This window comes from Plutella xylostella, chromosome 26 (genome assembly GCF_932276165.1).
Source record: "Plutella xylostella chromosome 26, ilPluXylo3.1, whole genome shotgun sequence".
NCBI classification, from domain to species: Eukaryota; Metazoa; Arthropoda; class Insecta; order Lepidoptera; family Plutellidae; genus Plutella; species Plutella xylostella.
In genome coordinates, this window is record NC_064006.1 from 8,449,077 (window position 1) to 8,466,638 (window position 17,562).

Consider the following 17,562-nt stretch of genomic DNA (forward strand, 5'->3'; position numbering starts at 1 on the left):
TTACGACAGGCACGCTGAACTTTCATTTATAAGTGAACGCGTTGAATTCTTTTCTATGGAAGTGCTGAGTGACGCGTACACATTGAGTCATATCGGACAGTTGGACACCCTCCGGACCGCTGACACTTAGATAAGCCATTTGATCCAGTTTTTCTATTAGTACGAGCTAAGGTGCTTGAGCTTAGGTATCTGATATTATGATGTACTTACATATGTCTCTATAAGTGGAATATCTTCAGTCCTTGACTAACTGAGGGCACTAAGGCCTGGGTCTCCTATTTACGCCGCAGGTCGCGTCCAGCGTCACGCCGTAGGCCACGTCACGATGCTCAGGCCCGGGTCTCCTATTTACGCCGTAGATCGCGTCCAGCGTCACGCCGTAGGCCGCGTCATGATGCTCACTATAAAAATGTACTGATGCGGTCTCTCTCACACGCCGACGTTGGCGCGTAGACGTAGTGAGTATCGTGACGCGGCCTACGGCGGTGACACTTGACGCGACCTACGGAGTAAATAGGAGACCCGGGCCTTACTATAGAAATGTACTGATGCGGTCTCCCTCACACGCCGACGTTTGGCGCGTAGATGTAGTGAGCATCGTGACGCGGCCTACGCCGTGACGCTGGACGCGACCTGCGGTGTAAATAGGAGACCCGGGCCTAATAGTATTTGATAATGATGATGCTGTAGTTACGTTTCTTGTATCACAACGTGACATTAACTAGAAGTTTCTTTGCAATCGCTGTAATAATATATTATACCAATAGGTACTTAGCACATTTTCTAGTAATACCTAGTCATGTACATGACGCGAACAGTAAAAAGTATAATTGACGTAGGGCGGCGAGTCAGGGGTCAAAACAGCAAAGTCACCATAATAATAGTTGTATTAATCGGCACTAGACTTTGTATACTGTCATTGAGAATATAAACTTATGTAGAACCAACACTTTTATATTAAATCCACCTTATTCATAAATACCTTGATATGGCTTTGGAAATAAGCTTCCATATTAATTCGTCTGCCTAGTATAAATAAACGCATTTTTTGCAGCTAGCCCTTAGATTGGCAGTATCATGTGCGTGGATTGTTGGTTGATATTGATTTTGCAGTATCAATAAATAAGAACGTGATCAAAAACAATCACCGGAGCACAAACAACTGCAAGCGATAAACAATGGTTCCACCGCGGCGTCCGCACACGTTCCGTATTGTGCCGAGTCGACAGAAAATCGACGTACGGTGCTAACAATAGTAAACGAGAGGCAGTGCAACAAATAAATGGTTATTAATAATGAGGAAATAACAGAGCATTCATTAAACAAAAACAAGATTTTTGCGGAAAAGTTAAAATATACTGTAAGTTCTCATGTTTTGGTTAAGTAAAATAGTTTCTTCAAGAAACCGTTTAATACTGTAACTTCTTTAAATAACTTGTATTAAGATTTACATGTAAGTTTAAAATGATAGTTATCAATTTAAAATTATAGTTATTACAAAAAAAATTGTTTTATGTATGTAAGTATGTTTAGATAAATAAATAAATAGTGCGACCCAGTGTGTCTGTACAAATAAAATTATACCTTAAAATTTAGTCAGGGAGATAATCAAAGAAAGCTCGCGCAGAAATACTTCACTATAATTTATGTAGTCGACCGATCCACTGAACCTTTACTATAATACGTTCTTAGGAGAAAACCGACAGAGACAAATAATCGCCTCCACTGAGAAGCAGACAGGGACAGAGAATCACGTGTCGGCTGCACGCAATCATCTATCGTTAACCTCTAGTGTCATGGTACCTACCAGAAAAACTGCATAGTTTATTCAATTTTAATTGCAGTCATTAATAGAAATATTCAAACGTTACTGTAAGAAATAATGAATCAACTGAACCGTTTTTATATCTGTACTGCCCTGATGTGCCATTCTTGCGAAAGGGCCCTAATAAAAGATTGATGATTTTTAGAATAACGTTAAGGCGGCTTTCCTCATCCAGCTGGCTGTTTGGCTAGATGAGGAAGGCTGAGGACATAGTATTGTGGTACTTCTTGGGAGAGACCTACATACATGTTCAGCAGTGGATGATTACGGGCCTAGGATATGAAACTAAGGGCCACTTGCACCAACATATTAAATCTAGATTTAGTGTCAAATTTTATATGGATTGACGTTTCTTAAATCGAGATTTGACACTAAATCTAGATTTACATGTTTGTGCAAGAGACCCTAAAATTCACAGAGTGGAAGCCGCGAACAGGCAATCATCAACATTTTTTAACACTATATCGGAGCTCAGTAGTCGCATTTTTGGCGCGCAGCATCCGTCGTAATTTACTCGATCCTTAATAAAAACTTCTGTGGGCACGTGGCGTGGTCCGGCCGGTCGGAAGCCCGGGCCGCGACCCAGTTGCCGGTGGCGCAACGACGCTCGCGTGACATAACATCTGATCGGATGCTTGCGACACCGCATCTCGCCGCGTCGGTGCTGCCGCAACAGGCGGACGGGGAAACATCGAGCCATCATCAGAGACAGCATCCAAGGATGTTGTACTCTTTGTTTTCTATAGGCATGTTGAGACGGAAATATAAAGTGTCTCAGCTACAGCATCAAGATTATCCAAAGAGCTAATAAATTTTATCACGAAATAATTCTAATCCAGCAGCCTAAAGGTAGACTACGCCAAGCGTCTTTGTCACGACCTATGGCTGACGCTGCACGGAAGACTTTCTTCAATTTCTATAGAACATTCACCTGACTGACGCCTTATCGGGGTATCACAGACACTCACTTCGAAACCTTACCATAAGATGAAGTTCGGAAACCAATTTGAATTCTGATAGCCCGCCCGCCCCGGCCGGTTGTCGGCTAAGGTCGTGGAGTTACGTGAGCACATTTCGGACGCGGCACACTTACCCACTGCGCCTCTCTGAGAATGTGTGTGAAGGACACATTGTTCCGATCAGCTGTGAGAATTATCACTATCACTGCGCAATGCTGAAAGCACCTTTTAGGTTAGTTTTAGTGCTTTTACTGCATTATTTAGTAGTGGGCGGGGCATTTCATAATACTGAGTACTTAATCATAATACATTGCAGGTATTGTATGAGTTAAAGTTAAGTTACGTTTAAACCATTATTTAAATTTGTCTAGTAATATTATGTTTGAGATATTTACTTATAGCAGTTCAAGTTCACCCATTATGCAAGTGCAGCTCTGTTTGTTCTTCATAAACAAACCGAATACGAAATTCACATTAATTTCGCATTTTAGGTTGGTGTAAACTAGTCGGAGAGTGTGAAATAGACGTTATAGCTAATGATGTAAGTGCGCAACTGCAATGAGCAACCACATCCGTGGTCTGATTCACACTGGCTCGCGAAATCGCTCCAGTAGTGGCTAGATTTAAGCACTTTTAATAACACTTACTTTCACTGAGAACCTTTGTTGACCAACAGAACACGCCGAGTGAAAGGGACAAGGAAATTACTATAAGTTGCCACATTAGGTACACATTTTTATCTTACTTATTTAGTACCTATACATACTTGCTTTTTTATAGGATAAATTGGGTGCAATAACACTTAGTTATTTCGTTCAAAATCTAGACGGCAATGTTTTTTCTTTTCGGTTCAGGTAATATGTTATTTTGATCTAGGGAATCTCTATAACATGATTCAATTCTCATTTATTTATTATTATTAGTTAATCAGGGGAAACCGTAAGTTACAATAATACAAATTAATTTATACATTAGCTAATTATCATTAGACACCGTTTGACCAAATTCTGACATCGGTTCGTCCATACATTAGATTGACTGGCCTCATGAGAATGGTCGACATGAATCTCTCAACAGACATCTATTCATTAATTAATAGACATTCGAATACTCATATCTAGCTATTTATTTTTACTTCGCTATATAACGATTATTGTTTGATAAACAAAAGACGATCAACTGCACTATCAGTCACTCATTCGAGAAGTAATGACACCGGCTGATGATGACGTCAGAGAGTTTACGTGATTGTGACTCCACCGCGCCGCCACACATTGTTCTAAAACAGATAGTTTTATCGAGAGTATGTAGCGTTCTTAAAGCACTTCTAAAAACAAGCACTGGGTCCCGTGCTTTGGTATAAAACGAGTCAAATATATCTATTATTTAAAATACCGTGACCTTTACCGTCTTCAGCAAGAAGACATATTTTTTGGTGCTGCTCAGTAGGTAATGAAGGTACATACCTGAAACAAGAAAGGTAATGATTAATATTTGGGTTTTGTATTAAGGGGTGATGATGAAAACAACAATTTATCACTAAAAATATATTAATACCTAAAAATAATGGCTTTTACATCAACACATTGAACGACCGCCACACACCGAGAGTAAATATCTTTAACAAATATCAGTCCCGGGCGGATTTGAACCCGGGACCTTCATCAACAACAAACTGTCTGTATATTTATAGTTCAGCACCATCCTGCACAAACAGTGCATCAGTCTGTCACGGGCATTCCCCGGGCGGTTGTTGATTCAACAAATTATACATTTGTTTGCAAATTTCATGGGAACCTCATACCAGCATATTTTTACTTAACTAATGCATATTTTTTAAATGTTAAAGTAAGCATTTTATTGCAAGAAATAACATTTCTTTGTTGACTTGTAGAGTCATCAGTATAAAATGTTGATTCCAGCAAGTATCTGATTTGTGTAATATTAGTATTATTGATCGTTTCGCTAAATTTATCCGGCTTCAATACCGAAAATAATCTCTGAATGACGTGGCTATGATGGTTTAAGTCAAAAACTTGGAATTGGAACCTCTCATAAACAATTAATGTACTTAGTCCCTTCCATTATCCCAAATCACATATCAAATACAGCCGCAAGCAATACGCATTATGAAGCACACACACACACACATACAGACTATAATATTTTAAGTGCAGAGATAATTGTCCTTAAGCACTAGTAAATACGGCCGACCTTGCCCTGCACCCCGTGCAGCCTCCAAGAGGGGTCACATTATTCTTTGACAAACACTTATTGTACAAAAACATTACCGACATATTTGTACAACACTAAAATGATGATTTAATACTTAGTAGCGTGTGCCTAACCAATTAAATCTTAGCAATTCTTGGCTCACGTTTCATTATTGTTTAAGTATTTCTAAGGCAAAGAATCCTTGATATTTACGTTAAATATAAATGAAGCATATATACACACATCATTAATTGTATTTTATTGGATTGAATAATTTTAGAAAACGTGTGAGTTTTGTGTACAAATAGTAATAATTTCTTTCTATAGCTACAATTTTAGTATTTTTTTTAAAGTGAATAGATGCTATTTAAATATGACAGATTTGAATGTTGCATGGCGGTATTGGGAAATAAGAGTGGATGCTTGTTCGCTGAAGTGAAAACTGAATGACTAGGCGATTTCTTCCCTTGGACTGAAGATCAAAGTTCAATGCTCTCTTGATGACCAGTCAACATTTTTTGTTGACATTGAGGAAGAAAAAAGTTTGTAAACAACTATAGCTGCTTTCGGAAGGCTGTTATATTTTTAACTAAAGGCTTGTCTTACAATTCAGTCGTCGCTAGAAAAACTGCTACATTTTTCAAACTTTGTCAAATTACAATTCAGAAACCTACTTCCACTTCATTGCACTAAAACCGAATTTTGAACCGAGGGTGGGTGCTCATCTCTTTTACTGACCGTACCTCGCGATCTGTGTATGAACTAAACTAACCGAATATACCCTACTATAAAAATAAAGATGATGAGTATGAAAACAATAGAATATTTTATGAATAGATATTATCTAAATACTGAAAGAGCGTGCTACGTCAGCAGAACAATGGCGCATCGTTACCAAATTGAGATCGAGTCAATTGAATCTCGGCCTATTGTTATATACACATCATGTCGACGTCACACGCGCTTGTACGTACCTAAGAGACCCAGTCACGTGTATTATACTTATGTAAAATGTATGAATAATGTGTTAATGCTATAGAAATGCACAATAAGTGAAATTTTATAATTATTAAAGTGCATCATGAAATAACCTAAGAGCACAGCGAGTTTTCCTACGCAAGGCCTGAATAGCCCCTTGAACTAAATATAATAGTTTTAGAGGCTTCTGAAATCATTATAATTAAATATAATAAATACGATCAACACGCACATAAACTGATTGTCAGACGCTGTATTGCATAATGATTGTTGTATTTGCCCATATCTCAACGGTGATAGGGCCAGCCAAATATGTCGAAACCCGATGACTAGAGAGATAAACAAGTTCTTGAGTGGAGACCACGAACAGGCAAGTGTAGCGTGGGACACCCTTCGGCCCGCTGCACCAACGAGCTTAGACCGTGGCTAGTAGTGGCTGGATGATAAAGGCAGATGATAGAGATTTATGTTGATCCTTGATAGAGGCATATGCCGAGCAGTTGACTAGTAAGGGCTGATGGTGATACGGGATCGTCTTGAGATTATAAATTGTAATAAAGACCTCTGGGTGGCTCGCATGTGAGTCTACTCTAACTGTTACTGTTGTAGAAGTTTAGTTCAGCACTTACATTAAAAACTGCATACTACAAATAACCGCACTTTCATTTAGGCAACCCGTTGATGTCTTTTGTATGAAAAATAAATTAATATTAAATTGCTCTCACTGATTGAATCGAATGTGTCTAAAAATAACATGAATAGCCTTCCTGGAATATATTTTACATAAATACATTTAATTTAACTATGGAAGTATAAAATTAAAGATAGTGAGCATACGTAACAGATTAAAATAATTACTCAGGATCATAAGAAAATATGTAATTACTTTTTGCTCAGGAAAACATATAAAATTACAGTTTTTGTGACTAAATAGATTCCGTCATAAAATATTCAATCTAAATAAATACCATTAAATGTAATTCTATTTACGTAAAGTTATTTTGATGAATTTAGGTCCGTATACGTCTATAGTATCTATTTGAAATAGGTATCTTCTGTTGGGGTTGGAAATAGGCATTGAGCGTTAATACCCTCTGTAATGCCATCATTGATCTAAAAGTAAAAAATATAATAAAACACAAACAATATTGAGCTATACCTACCATTATTTTAAAGGTAGGTATCAAATATTCCGCTCACTAAATGGTATCATGGCTGCAGCAGCAGGAAAATTATATTAAATTGTGAAGGTTAACGCGGCAATTAACGTTTACTAAATTTACTGAAATCATTAAAAAAATATCAGGATTAGAAGCATAAAATAAATCACGTATGGTACAACAAACGTACAACGGAGAAACGATGCGTAAAACGGAGAAATAGTGAACTGTATGCCAAATAGGACAGCTATGTATGTATTTGTATATACTTAGCTGTGATATACATTCATTTATTATTATGCCATAAATGACATATACTTTAATAGTAAATTTTAGCCAGCACACATATTAAAATATATCCCTAAACATACCAAGTAACTCAGGCCATTACATCTCACCTGTATACAATGCATTGTACATTTTGGAGCCTGATGATGCTATTCGTTGCCAACAGAATGCAATGCCAGTCACTTTTTTTATCACCTATAGCAAATTATTCAATGGGTAGGAGTTTTACTTTGTATAAAAGCCATGTCTCGTAAATATAAATAGGTAATACAATTCGAGTTCAAAGGTCAAACCCGATGCATGTTGGAGGCAATTCATAACTAACATCTTGTGTGCGCTGTTTGCAAAACTAAATGTTCTAAGGCTTGTTATATTATGGACTTTTTACCTTTTGCGTGACGATAAATAGTTTGCTTGAGCAATACATCGCTTTAGTTGTGTGAATAATATATTGAATGCTAAAATTATTACGACCCTCCAACCTTACAGGGGCACATCGTAGCCTACCCTGGCACATGTCAATGTGTTTGTATTTATAATTGTCCTCATATCTATGTTAATCATTTTGTTAACTATTGGTATATTTATAAAATATTAGACCTAGATTAACTGATGGATGGATGTCATTGTGTTTTTGTTTAGTGTGATCGAATGTAAATTGACATTGAAATGATACGTCTAAAGTAAGTACATAAGGAAGAATATATATTTTTGGTACGTACCTATATTATGTACATAAAATGACCTTTGCTTCTTGGCCTTTGGTACTTCTACAACTATCAGTGAGGCGAGTTCTATGGAGCTCAATAATACGGAAATAATTTTTTCATCAATATTTGTTAGTTGTTTTAAACTAAAATTCTTATGATAGTAAACAAGAGGTTCTACTGCCGTACTACAAAACTGCCCGAACATTTGATACTCTAAGTACGCATTATACATTAGTACACAAAATAAAAACATTAATAAGTATTGTTACAAAAGCGTAACGCAAACACCGGTTATATAACTGCCCTAGAAACACATAATAACTATTTTTTATAACAATTATCGTTTTAAAAAAGATTGTAAGAAATATATGCGGCCCACTTCAGCAGCGGCGGTGGTTGACCAACACATTAGCGGCCGAGACTTAGTGGAGCGAAACTTGAAGTATATCCTTCTTGCTGACAAACCGGGGAGTCTTTCCCTAAGAGGTGCATTGTGGATGCACTACTGGGCACCTCTTTAATTTATGGCTAGTATTAATCTTCCAGAAGTCATTAACCAATCTTAATCTCCAAGAGAGAGTAGCCTTTAGTGATGTATCAGTGGTCTACAGTTCCTTCCGGACTCCCTGGACGCTTGAGGCTAATCGTCAGAAGGGTCGGGCTGACCTATTTTGTCACCGCGGGCCACGGTGCGACCCCTCCACTAGCAGCTCAGTGTTTGTCAACGACATGATAGGAAGAAAAAAATAAGTAAAACTTATGGATGCAATAAATGACTGCGTATTGAATATTGAAGATGATTTGATGAACTACCTTACATATCAAACCCGAGGCCGCTCAGTGTTGCTATACACAAACACTTTTAATTATGTTTCATATCAATAATAATGTGCTAAAAATAAACCAGCCAGGTTTTTTTTGAAGACATCGTAACCGTTTCAAAAGCTATTAATAATGCTAAATAAAGAACGGCCACGGCGTTATTTAAAATCTGCCAGAGCTTATTGTTGTAATCATCATCTCCTGTTTATATTTTTCAATATATTGTAATATTGTCTTTGTTTTTATAGAACGAAAATTTTGTTGACTAAATCAGTTTTTACACTGTAGCACGGTGCTTGTAAATAGCCAGTAAACATAGACAAAAGCAGGAAACATGAAAATTAAAATAAATCCAAAAATATAATACCATATAATATAATATAATATAAAATAGATACATATTAATGAAGGTCACTTCTCGTGGCCTAGTTAGCGGTTCGTACTTCAGCGAGCGTCTATTGCCAACTTTGAAACCGAAGCTCAGCAATCAGAGCATAGGCTTATATATTTTTCTTGCGCCTTATGCAAGCCTTCTCTTACCAGTTACATGCAGTTATATAAGCGCGAGATGGCCGAAGATAGCTGCTGAATGGTGTCAATAGATCGACGAATATCATTCGCAAATGCCGCGCAAAATTGTGCATTGTTCAACTTAAAAGAACGTGAGAAAATTTCAAATATATTTATTACTTTAGAGATTCAGCATCTGATAATAATCTTAAACAATATTTTCGATGGAAACCATAACAGAACGTTGCACCAAAAAGGTTGCATGCCTCGTTTATAATAAGGTACTCAACCTTTTGCGCAGGAGTGGCATTAAAAATAAACTGTAGTTTTTTAAACCCGGAACGTTTTCGGCCAGCGTTCAAGCAGTTCAAGGGTTTCAACCTTCACGCGACACCCGGCTGCGTCAGGTGACTCGCCGGTGGAAAGCTCCGGAACGAAAATAAAAGTTTTTTTTTAATCACGTGTAGAGTCACTCCCTCACGTGTTTGGTCGTTTTGCTCCGTGAACTTACCAAACGAGGCCTTCGCGGTTGCCCAACACACGCACGAAGCTTAATGCTATACAGACACGCGTTCATAAAACACACAACTCACAACTATAGTTTTAAATAAACAAACGTTTGTGTTACTTATTTGGTGTTTTTAGTTCGTGATCTTATGCTAATATCTCATACATCTTATTACTTCTAGTTATTTGTCTGCTGTTGTTAAGAAGAACCAGTTTTCCTCCAGTACCTATACATACATTCCTAGTAAGGAATTCTTATTATCTATCTCTCTACTTGCATATCCCTTCATGGATACTATTGCTAGATAGATATATACATAAGTTATTTATTTACTTAACACAACACATTGCCTTTTATGTATACTACATTTATATAGTCCTGGATTTGTATTACATATTTAGCGACTTCGTATGTTTGTCTAAAATAATAACAGCTATACAAATCGAAACATGTTGAAATATCTATAGTATAGGATCGCCATAAGAGCGACACTGTTCTATGTCCAAGACAAGCTTTCAACTTATGATGATGATCAAGACGCATAGGCTAGGTAAATTAGTTCAGCGTGTGTATATAATTAAATACATAGCTATAAGTATTTCTCAGAAACACGGTGACATCTTTTACTATAACTAGGTATGTATATATTATGTATGCATTTATCTCACAGGTGACTTTATCGGAATAAGTTTTAGTCACACAAGGTTGTTTATTGGAAAATCCAAATTAAATTTTCTACCAAAATAGGTAAGTCACAGGCCTTGGCCAGGGCCTTTAGATTTGCATAAACACTAATTGTTGTCTCTCTCGGATCAACATTTCTTGGAAAAAGTACGTAGGTATGTACGTATTCTATGAATTTTAAATTTAAATAAATACAATAATTAATATTCAGAGTTCAAGAGCTTTAGTCAATGCCGACGATACGTGAAATAAATAAATAAATATAAATAAATATGTGGGGACATCTCACACACGGCCATCCGACCCCAAGCTAGGCAGAACCTGTGTTATGGGTGTCGGACAGCTGATATATCTACACAAATACATAGATAGATAGATACTAAATATAAATATCAACACCCAAGACCCGAGAACAAATATCTGTGTTTAAACAAATATCTGCCCCAGCCGGGAATCGAACCCGGGACCTTCAGCTCAGTAGTCAGGGTCAGAAATGATGTATTTGTTATTAGAGGTGATACTTACATACTTATAATATTTGTTTAAACCTTACTACAAGTACGTCATATTTACCAGTAAACCATACATACATATATGGAATAGATATGTAATAAGAATATAGCATCTCCAAATGAATAGTACCCAATTTACACATGTATCCAATATCACAACACGGCCTATTGTTGAGCCAGAACCATTTGGATCATTCCAACCTCGCAAAGCCAAAGCCAGGTTGCCGGTAGATGCTGAACCACAGGACAGTGTGCTGTGTCCAGCAGTGGGCGGTTTTAAGATGAAGATTATTGTGTTAAATTGTCAGTTATTCCGCTACAAAAGCATGTGTTCACCTCTGGCGTCGCGATCTGTTGCCACCTCCTCAAGCGGAACTCAACTCCGGTGTGTATTGATTGCTTGTAGGTAAGATATGAATACAATACCGCCCGTTGTATACATCAATGTATCTTAAAGCGAAGCCGTTCTGGCTCAACTGATATTCAAAGTGACTTGATAGCTTGTAGCGCTGTAAAAGAGTCAGCTATCGCAAAGCAAAGGTTCGGAAAAGCCTGGGCCATGGAAAGTTAAAGAGATTTTAACGGGTAGTCCCTTAAAACTCGAAGTAAGTGACTTGCATAAATATGATTATTACTCTTAATTTAATTTATTATTACTATAAAAGCTCTTGTAGCTTACAGTCAGTACGTTTCGAGGATAAATGGAGTGCACAGTCCTACATTTCAATATCATCAACAGATAATAAGATTACAGACTGGAAACAAACCTACCGTCCGTAGAGGACTGAAAATAGAGAATGGATTTATGGATCAGATAGGTTTTATGCCTAAAGCATTTCTATCAGTCAACGTTTGGAACCTGATTGTAGAGATTGAATAAGTCGACACGTGTTCTTGTGAAGTCACGTTTTGGCGCCGAGAGGTCACGCCAAACCTGCTGCCATTTGAAAACTATACTCATTTAGATTTTTAAAGAGAGCATTAAAATTATTAATATTTTTTCTTAAATTGGTTTTGGCTTATAAACGTTATAGTCAACCATTAAGACACCGAAAATGTGCATAATTCATGTGAAAAAGGATATGAAAATTCTCTCTTTCTCGTTAAATTCATTTTCATTTATTTTTAACTATCTTAACCCTAGGATATGAATCTAATGAAATATTAATCTAGGTTTAATCTCGCGTGTACTACCTACGTCGTTGTTAGGTTGCTCTTGTACGCGGTTTACAAGAACGTGTTATAATTCAATATCGAATGCATAAATTTCCCTTTTAGACAATAAAACATTCCTCCGCGTGTTTTGGTTATTGACAATGGTCATGCAGTAAGTACGTCACCGACCGATCACCAGACACATCTCAACTATTCTCACATTCTTTTTTACATAACAATAAATATCACTGCTTAGCTTTTAACAAAGGTGTGGAATATTTTATTGTTTATGCATAACCTCGCAATAATCGCAATTGTACAATAAAAATCACGGATATAACTGTAGGATCTTTTGCATACCTACGATATATTATAATATTCATTATTATAAACATAATGCCTCCTACAAGTATATAGGTAAGTAATTAAATATGCTCATGTAATTCCGACTGGGTGTAGGGTGGTCGGCTGAAGGCAGAAGGTAGATCATGATCGCAAAAACCCTTCTGATTGTCCTGAAAATTATGGATTTTAGGGTGTAGCCTGATGCCGTGTAATAATTAACCTTTTTCGTCCTGAAGTAGTGATATTGACGACACTATTTTTATATCGAGTCTGATTTCAAAGGATTCAAGCGGTTTAGTTGAAACATTTAAAGAGAATTTAACCAGTTGCTTTATTCGTAGGATCTTATTTTGGGAATATTTTGGCAATAAAGTATATTTTCTTTCTTTCACGTGTGCTTTGTGCCCAATCGAAACTTTACTCTGGTTTTATAGAGTTTCGTATCTTGGTTACTTATCTTCTTCGTTATGATGACATTGCACCTACGAAATTAACTAAATCGGAACTAATTATGTAAATTTACATTCCAGTTTCAACTAATTTTAACTTGATCTAACATTCTTCTTCGTCTATTAAGTATTTCTTAGAAGCTAACGTTACGTGATTTTAACATCTAAGTTAGTTCACATCTCCTCTTTACTCTGCAACCGCTGCCTCTAGGCATTCTTTTTTATTGAATCGTTGAATAGCGACGTGTTATTGTGTGGCAACGCTGAAGGTGTACAGGAAAACATAATTTCTTGTTTTTGAGGTCATAAAGTGTTGAATACAGTCGTCGCCGTCGCGTGCAGAATCAACATGTTTTTGTCTAGCAGCAGTTCCTTTAGGAAGATCCTTTAGGTGACCGAAACTGCCTTACTGCTGAAACTGCCTCACTGACACATTATCATTTAACTATTTGGCCGACAGTGTTGAAACCAAATGTGGATTGCTCGTTCTACTTGGCAGCGAGTTCGTGCTACCAATATTAATTTATGCGTCGAATATTTAGTGTGGAATTTGTGTGGTTTTGGTTCTGCTTCTTTATATTATGTGTGGTTAATGTGCATTCATGACGAAACTGTTTGTCAAGCACGAGCCGAACACTTCGGTTACCCCCTTGGGGAGATATCTTGGCCATACATTGATGGTTAATTGTCTATTGTGATAGTGCAAATGCGTCAGGGAGGGGATGGCTTTGTTACCGAGCGCGATGTGGAGGCGCTAATTACACTCGCAATAAACATCTCATGTTGATGGATTCTTCTCGAATGACTCGTCCGCAGGAATTCCGCGCTAGATGCAGCGAGAGAGCAGCGCCGCAGCACATTAACCAACATTACAATATCCTGAAGTCCAGAATGGAGGGAAAACTTACGTTATAAGCATAGTGTGGCCGGCGGCTCCTGTATCATATGCACTTCCTCGGCACAAGCACAAAGAACACACACTGGTTCGATCGGAAATTAATTAGTATCGGCACTCGCGTTGCACAATTATGATTTAACCGAGCGTGACTGTCTAACCCGAGTGGCGTGCGGGCGGCGGCGCGGCGGCGGCGGGACTGAGGCCTGAGGCTGCGGCGCGGCACGGCAGGCAGCAGGGTGCAACGGCGGCGGCGGCGGCGGCGGCGGCGGCGACTGCCCGCTGCTGACGCAACAGTTTCGACAGCCTCACAGTCCGCCGCTGGGTTTTTTCATTGCCCCAATCTGACGTCTGTGAGTAACCGCACGCACACAAGCAGCTTGGTGTAATTACAACGCCCTGTGTAGTGGATGTGCGTGGAGGGTGATTAGGAACCGCTCGGGCGAAGGTCGTTAATAGACGCGGACGATTTCTGACCTTAATCTAATTGGTGTTATGCTAAGTAACCTGCTTTTGACATAAGTATAAGTTTTAGTTTGAAAATGCCTTTAAATTACCTATACAGTTTTAGCACCAATTCAGATTATGTTGGCAATTTTTCGTTTTAATGTTTTGCGGTTTTAAAATTGCGTACCAAAATTAAATTTATCGAAGCTGAGTGCGGAAATTCCATTATTAACTCACGACTTTTTCTTGTTAATATTATGACGTCGTGTGCGTAAAGCGGAGGTCAATGTCCGGGAGCTTTTATGGAAAAGTTTGAACTGTAACTGAACCGTTTCCCCGATTGGAAGGCTCTTGAAGCGTTGACCTGAAAGTTTCATGACATCGCGAGGGCCCTCGAATATAGATCGATTGATGTTGAAGAGTCGTCGTGCCCTCACCACAGCCGCCGCGAAGTGAAACATTTCGATGAAATTTTCTGACTCATTTCTATAGCATTTTCATATATGTAATAAACTATAAGTGCTCAGAAACCATATCAAAATTTAATTATTTTCTTTCGTGGTTGATAAGAGCTAATCTATTTTCAGTACTAAAATTTTCCATTCCTCACAAATAGCGGTCTTTTTTTGATATGTTCGAATCAGGCATTTTCACGTGCTTGATCTATGCTTCATACCAATCTGGACATAGACCTCTATGAGCTTTGAGAGTCGAGTCAAATGACGACGCGACGTCAGCATAGCTACACCACTCCACACGACGCCACGCCACGCTGCGTCGTGCGTCACAGTGGCGTGGCCAGACGAGCTATACGTAAAATCGTAGATATAGTTATTTTGAGACTTATTTCAAGTCTCCCTGCTCGATATTTACGTCAAGGTCTTCCAGCCCTTTTTGTATTTGTCCTGTGTGGAAGTTGTACGAAGCAAATCCAGTCTAGAGCATGCTTATAGCTACTTTGTGGTTTATTGCATTCATTAGAAAACATAGGAAAAGCGCGCTTCTTTGTCGCCGCGACTCCGCCTCGACTCTTGTGCGGTGAGCGGAGCGCCTAGGAACATGAGATACGTCACTAGAGGATACTCCTGTCGTGCAATCATTAACTGATGATGTTCCATGGCAGAGCTAAACATACTAAAACTGTACAGTACACGGTTAATTCACAAAGTGAAAGTTTATTATTTAATTAACCTTGTGTAAGTACAGGCTGTTGCATAATTATAATATTACTGTTTGTGAGTTATTACTAACTGTTAACGAGCTACGCACATTAGATATAATTACTTTACATATATTAATCTTAAATACCTCAAAAATTACGCTGGCTATTAAGTATAATAGAAATAATATTAAGTATAATAGAAAATTATAATTCACATATATATTTTCAGTCAGTACTGGATCGCACGACTGCGTAGATAAGCTTTCAGATTACTCGTAGTAGTTACATACACGTAGTTACTTACATAGTTTTCTATTTTTTATAAATCTTATATCAAATTAGATTATTACAAAAATGATTTTTAAAAAATCTACAGATAGGTCGACATCGAGGTAATCTACTGAGACTTTAGAACGCCCTGAAAACTGAATGTTAAAATATACTACCTATGTAAACTAAAGCAACTTAGGTAGCAGCTTAAGAACTATTCTACTATGAGACTGCTTGAACGTTGTGGCTGTGTGTGAGTGTGTGTGTGTGTGTGTGTGTGTGGCTGTGTGTGTGTGTGTGTGTGTGTGTGTGTGTGCGTGGTTGCGGAGGAGGCAAAGGCCGATCAAAGTCCTCTTTTAACTAATTTCGACCGCGGACTTTGACCGAGCTCTTGTGAAATGTACGGAACGCCTTAGAAACAAGGCCTTTAGCTTTTGTTGATTTGAGTCGTTCAGTAAAGATAACTTATAGTAAGTTATCAAATATAGAATTGGAGGGTTTTGTTCTTGAAAGAGGCTAATATCCTACTAAATATAACATCGGTATACTTACAATATTGATTAGATAGTAAACCGCAAACTGACATTCAGGGTACAAAAACCCTTGAACATTGACCCTACAACGGACTGAATATATATATCGATTTATAGGTACATTAAATATTAAAGATAGCGGACATGGTAACTACTACTTATTGTTCTCTGCTACATCTACATTCGAGTCGCCTGCTACGTATAAAATATTTATTTTATGTCAAATAGAGCTGAGCTTTAAGCAGTGTCTCTACTATGTTTTTGATTTTGCACTGGCTTCTAGGCACCGTATACGTATATACTCACTTCAGAAATACAGTGAGCCTTAGCTCGGATCAGCACAAGTCACATTTTTTTAACTATCTTAACATGTGCGCTATAAGAGTGAAATTAGTCCCGAGTCCCGATACTAGTGTGAGATGTAGAGCGGCCTCGACTGTACGAACAAACAAGGACGAAATCTCGTCGAATCAACATTTACGAGAGAACTAGTCGGACTAGCTAGCTTGTTGTAAGTTCAGGTTTTAGTTTTAAAGGCATTTTTTAAGGAAATACCTTATTTTATTAAGTTAAGGTTCATTCCTCACAACTTTTGGCGAATCTGGTGGTTTAAGTGTTGATAATAATCTTATAAATAACTATACCTACTTGGTAGCTATACATAGGTACATACTACTACATACCAGTTGATTTGTATTATTATTAAGTTATTATTATTAAGTAAAAACACATTACACAGTTACTAATAACTAAACTATACTAAGGCTAAAGTAGATGTCTCATAAAAGTTATTGTTTAGCCTCCACTGCCGAACTAGGTAAAAACCTGTATTTCAGCAAGTAGCGCCTCGTATGGATGTCCATATAACTTGTGGTCTGTCTGGTTAACTTACCTGCAAATAATAACAATAATATAATGTTATGTTGGTATGAGACAGAGCATATTCATATAAGATAATTAACGGTAACGATAATCGATCTTAAGCACAGCTAAGAGTATGAATGGTACGATGGTCGAGGCTCATTGAATATGGTTGTTTTGCGCTCATTGTATGCTGTTTGCAACGTTAGGGTGCTTTTCCACCAGATATCTGCTATGTTATGTTGCTATGGATGCGTTTCATGTCCACCAATCAT

The 17,562-nt window shown here is 37.7% G+C and overlaps 1 protein-coding gene across 3 annotated transcripts in view; it reads right to left on the reverse strand.

The window, feature by feature from the left end:
- Positions 1-17,562, reverse strand: part of LOC105379958 (ABC transporter G family member 23) — a 63,691-nt gene that overhangs the window by 27,168 nt on the left and 18,961 nt on the right. Inside the window, exon 1 of one of the 3 annotated variants that reach the window (XM_038111678.2) lies at positions 14,028-14,228. The exons of the other annotated variants lie outside the window; for them this stretch is intronic. Coding sequence (XP_037967606.1) covers positions 14,028-14,038 — 11 coding nt within the window. The 5' untranslated portion in view covers positions 14,039-14,228. Of the gene's footprint in view, positions 1-14,027; positions 14,229-17,562 lie in introns of those variants that run through there. 3 annotated transcript variants of the gene reach the window in all.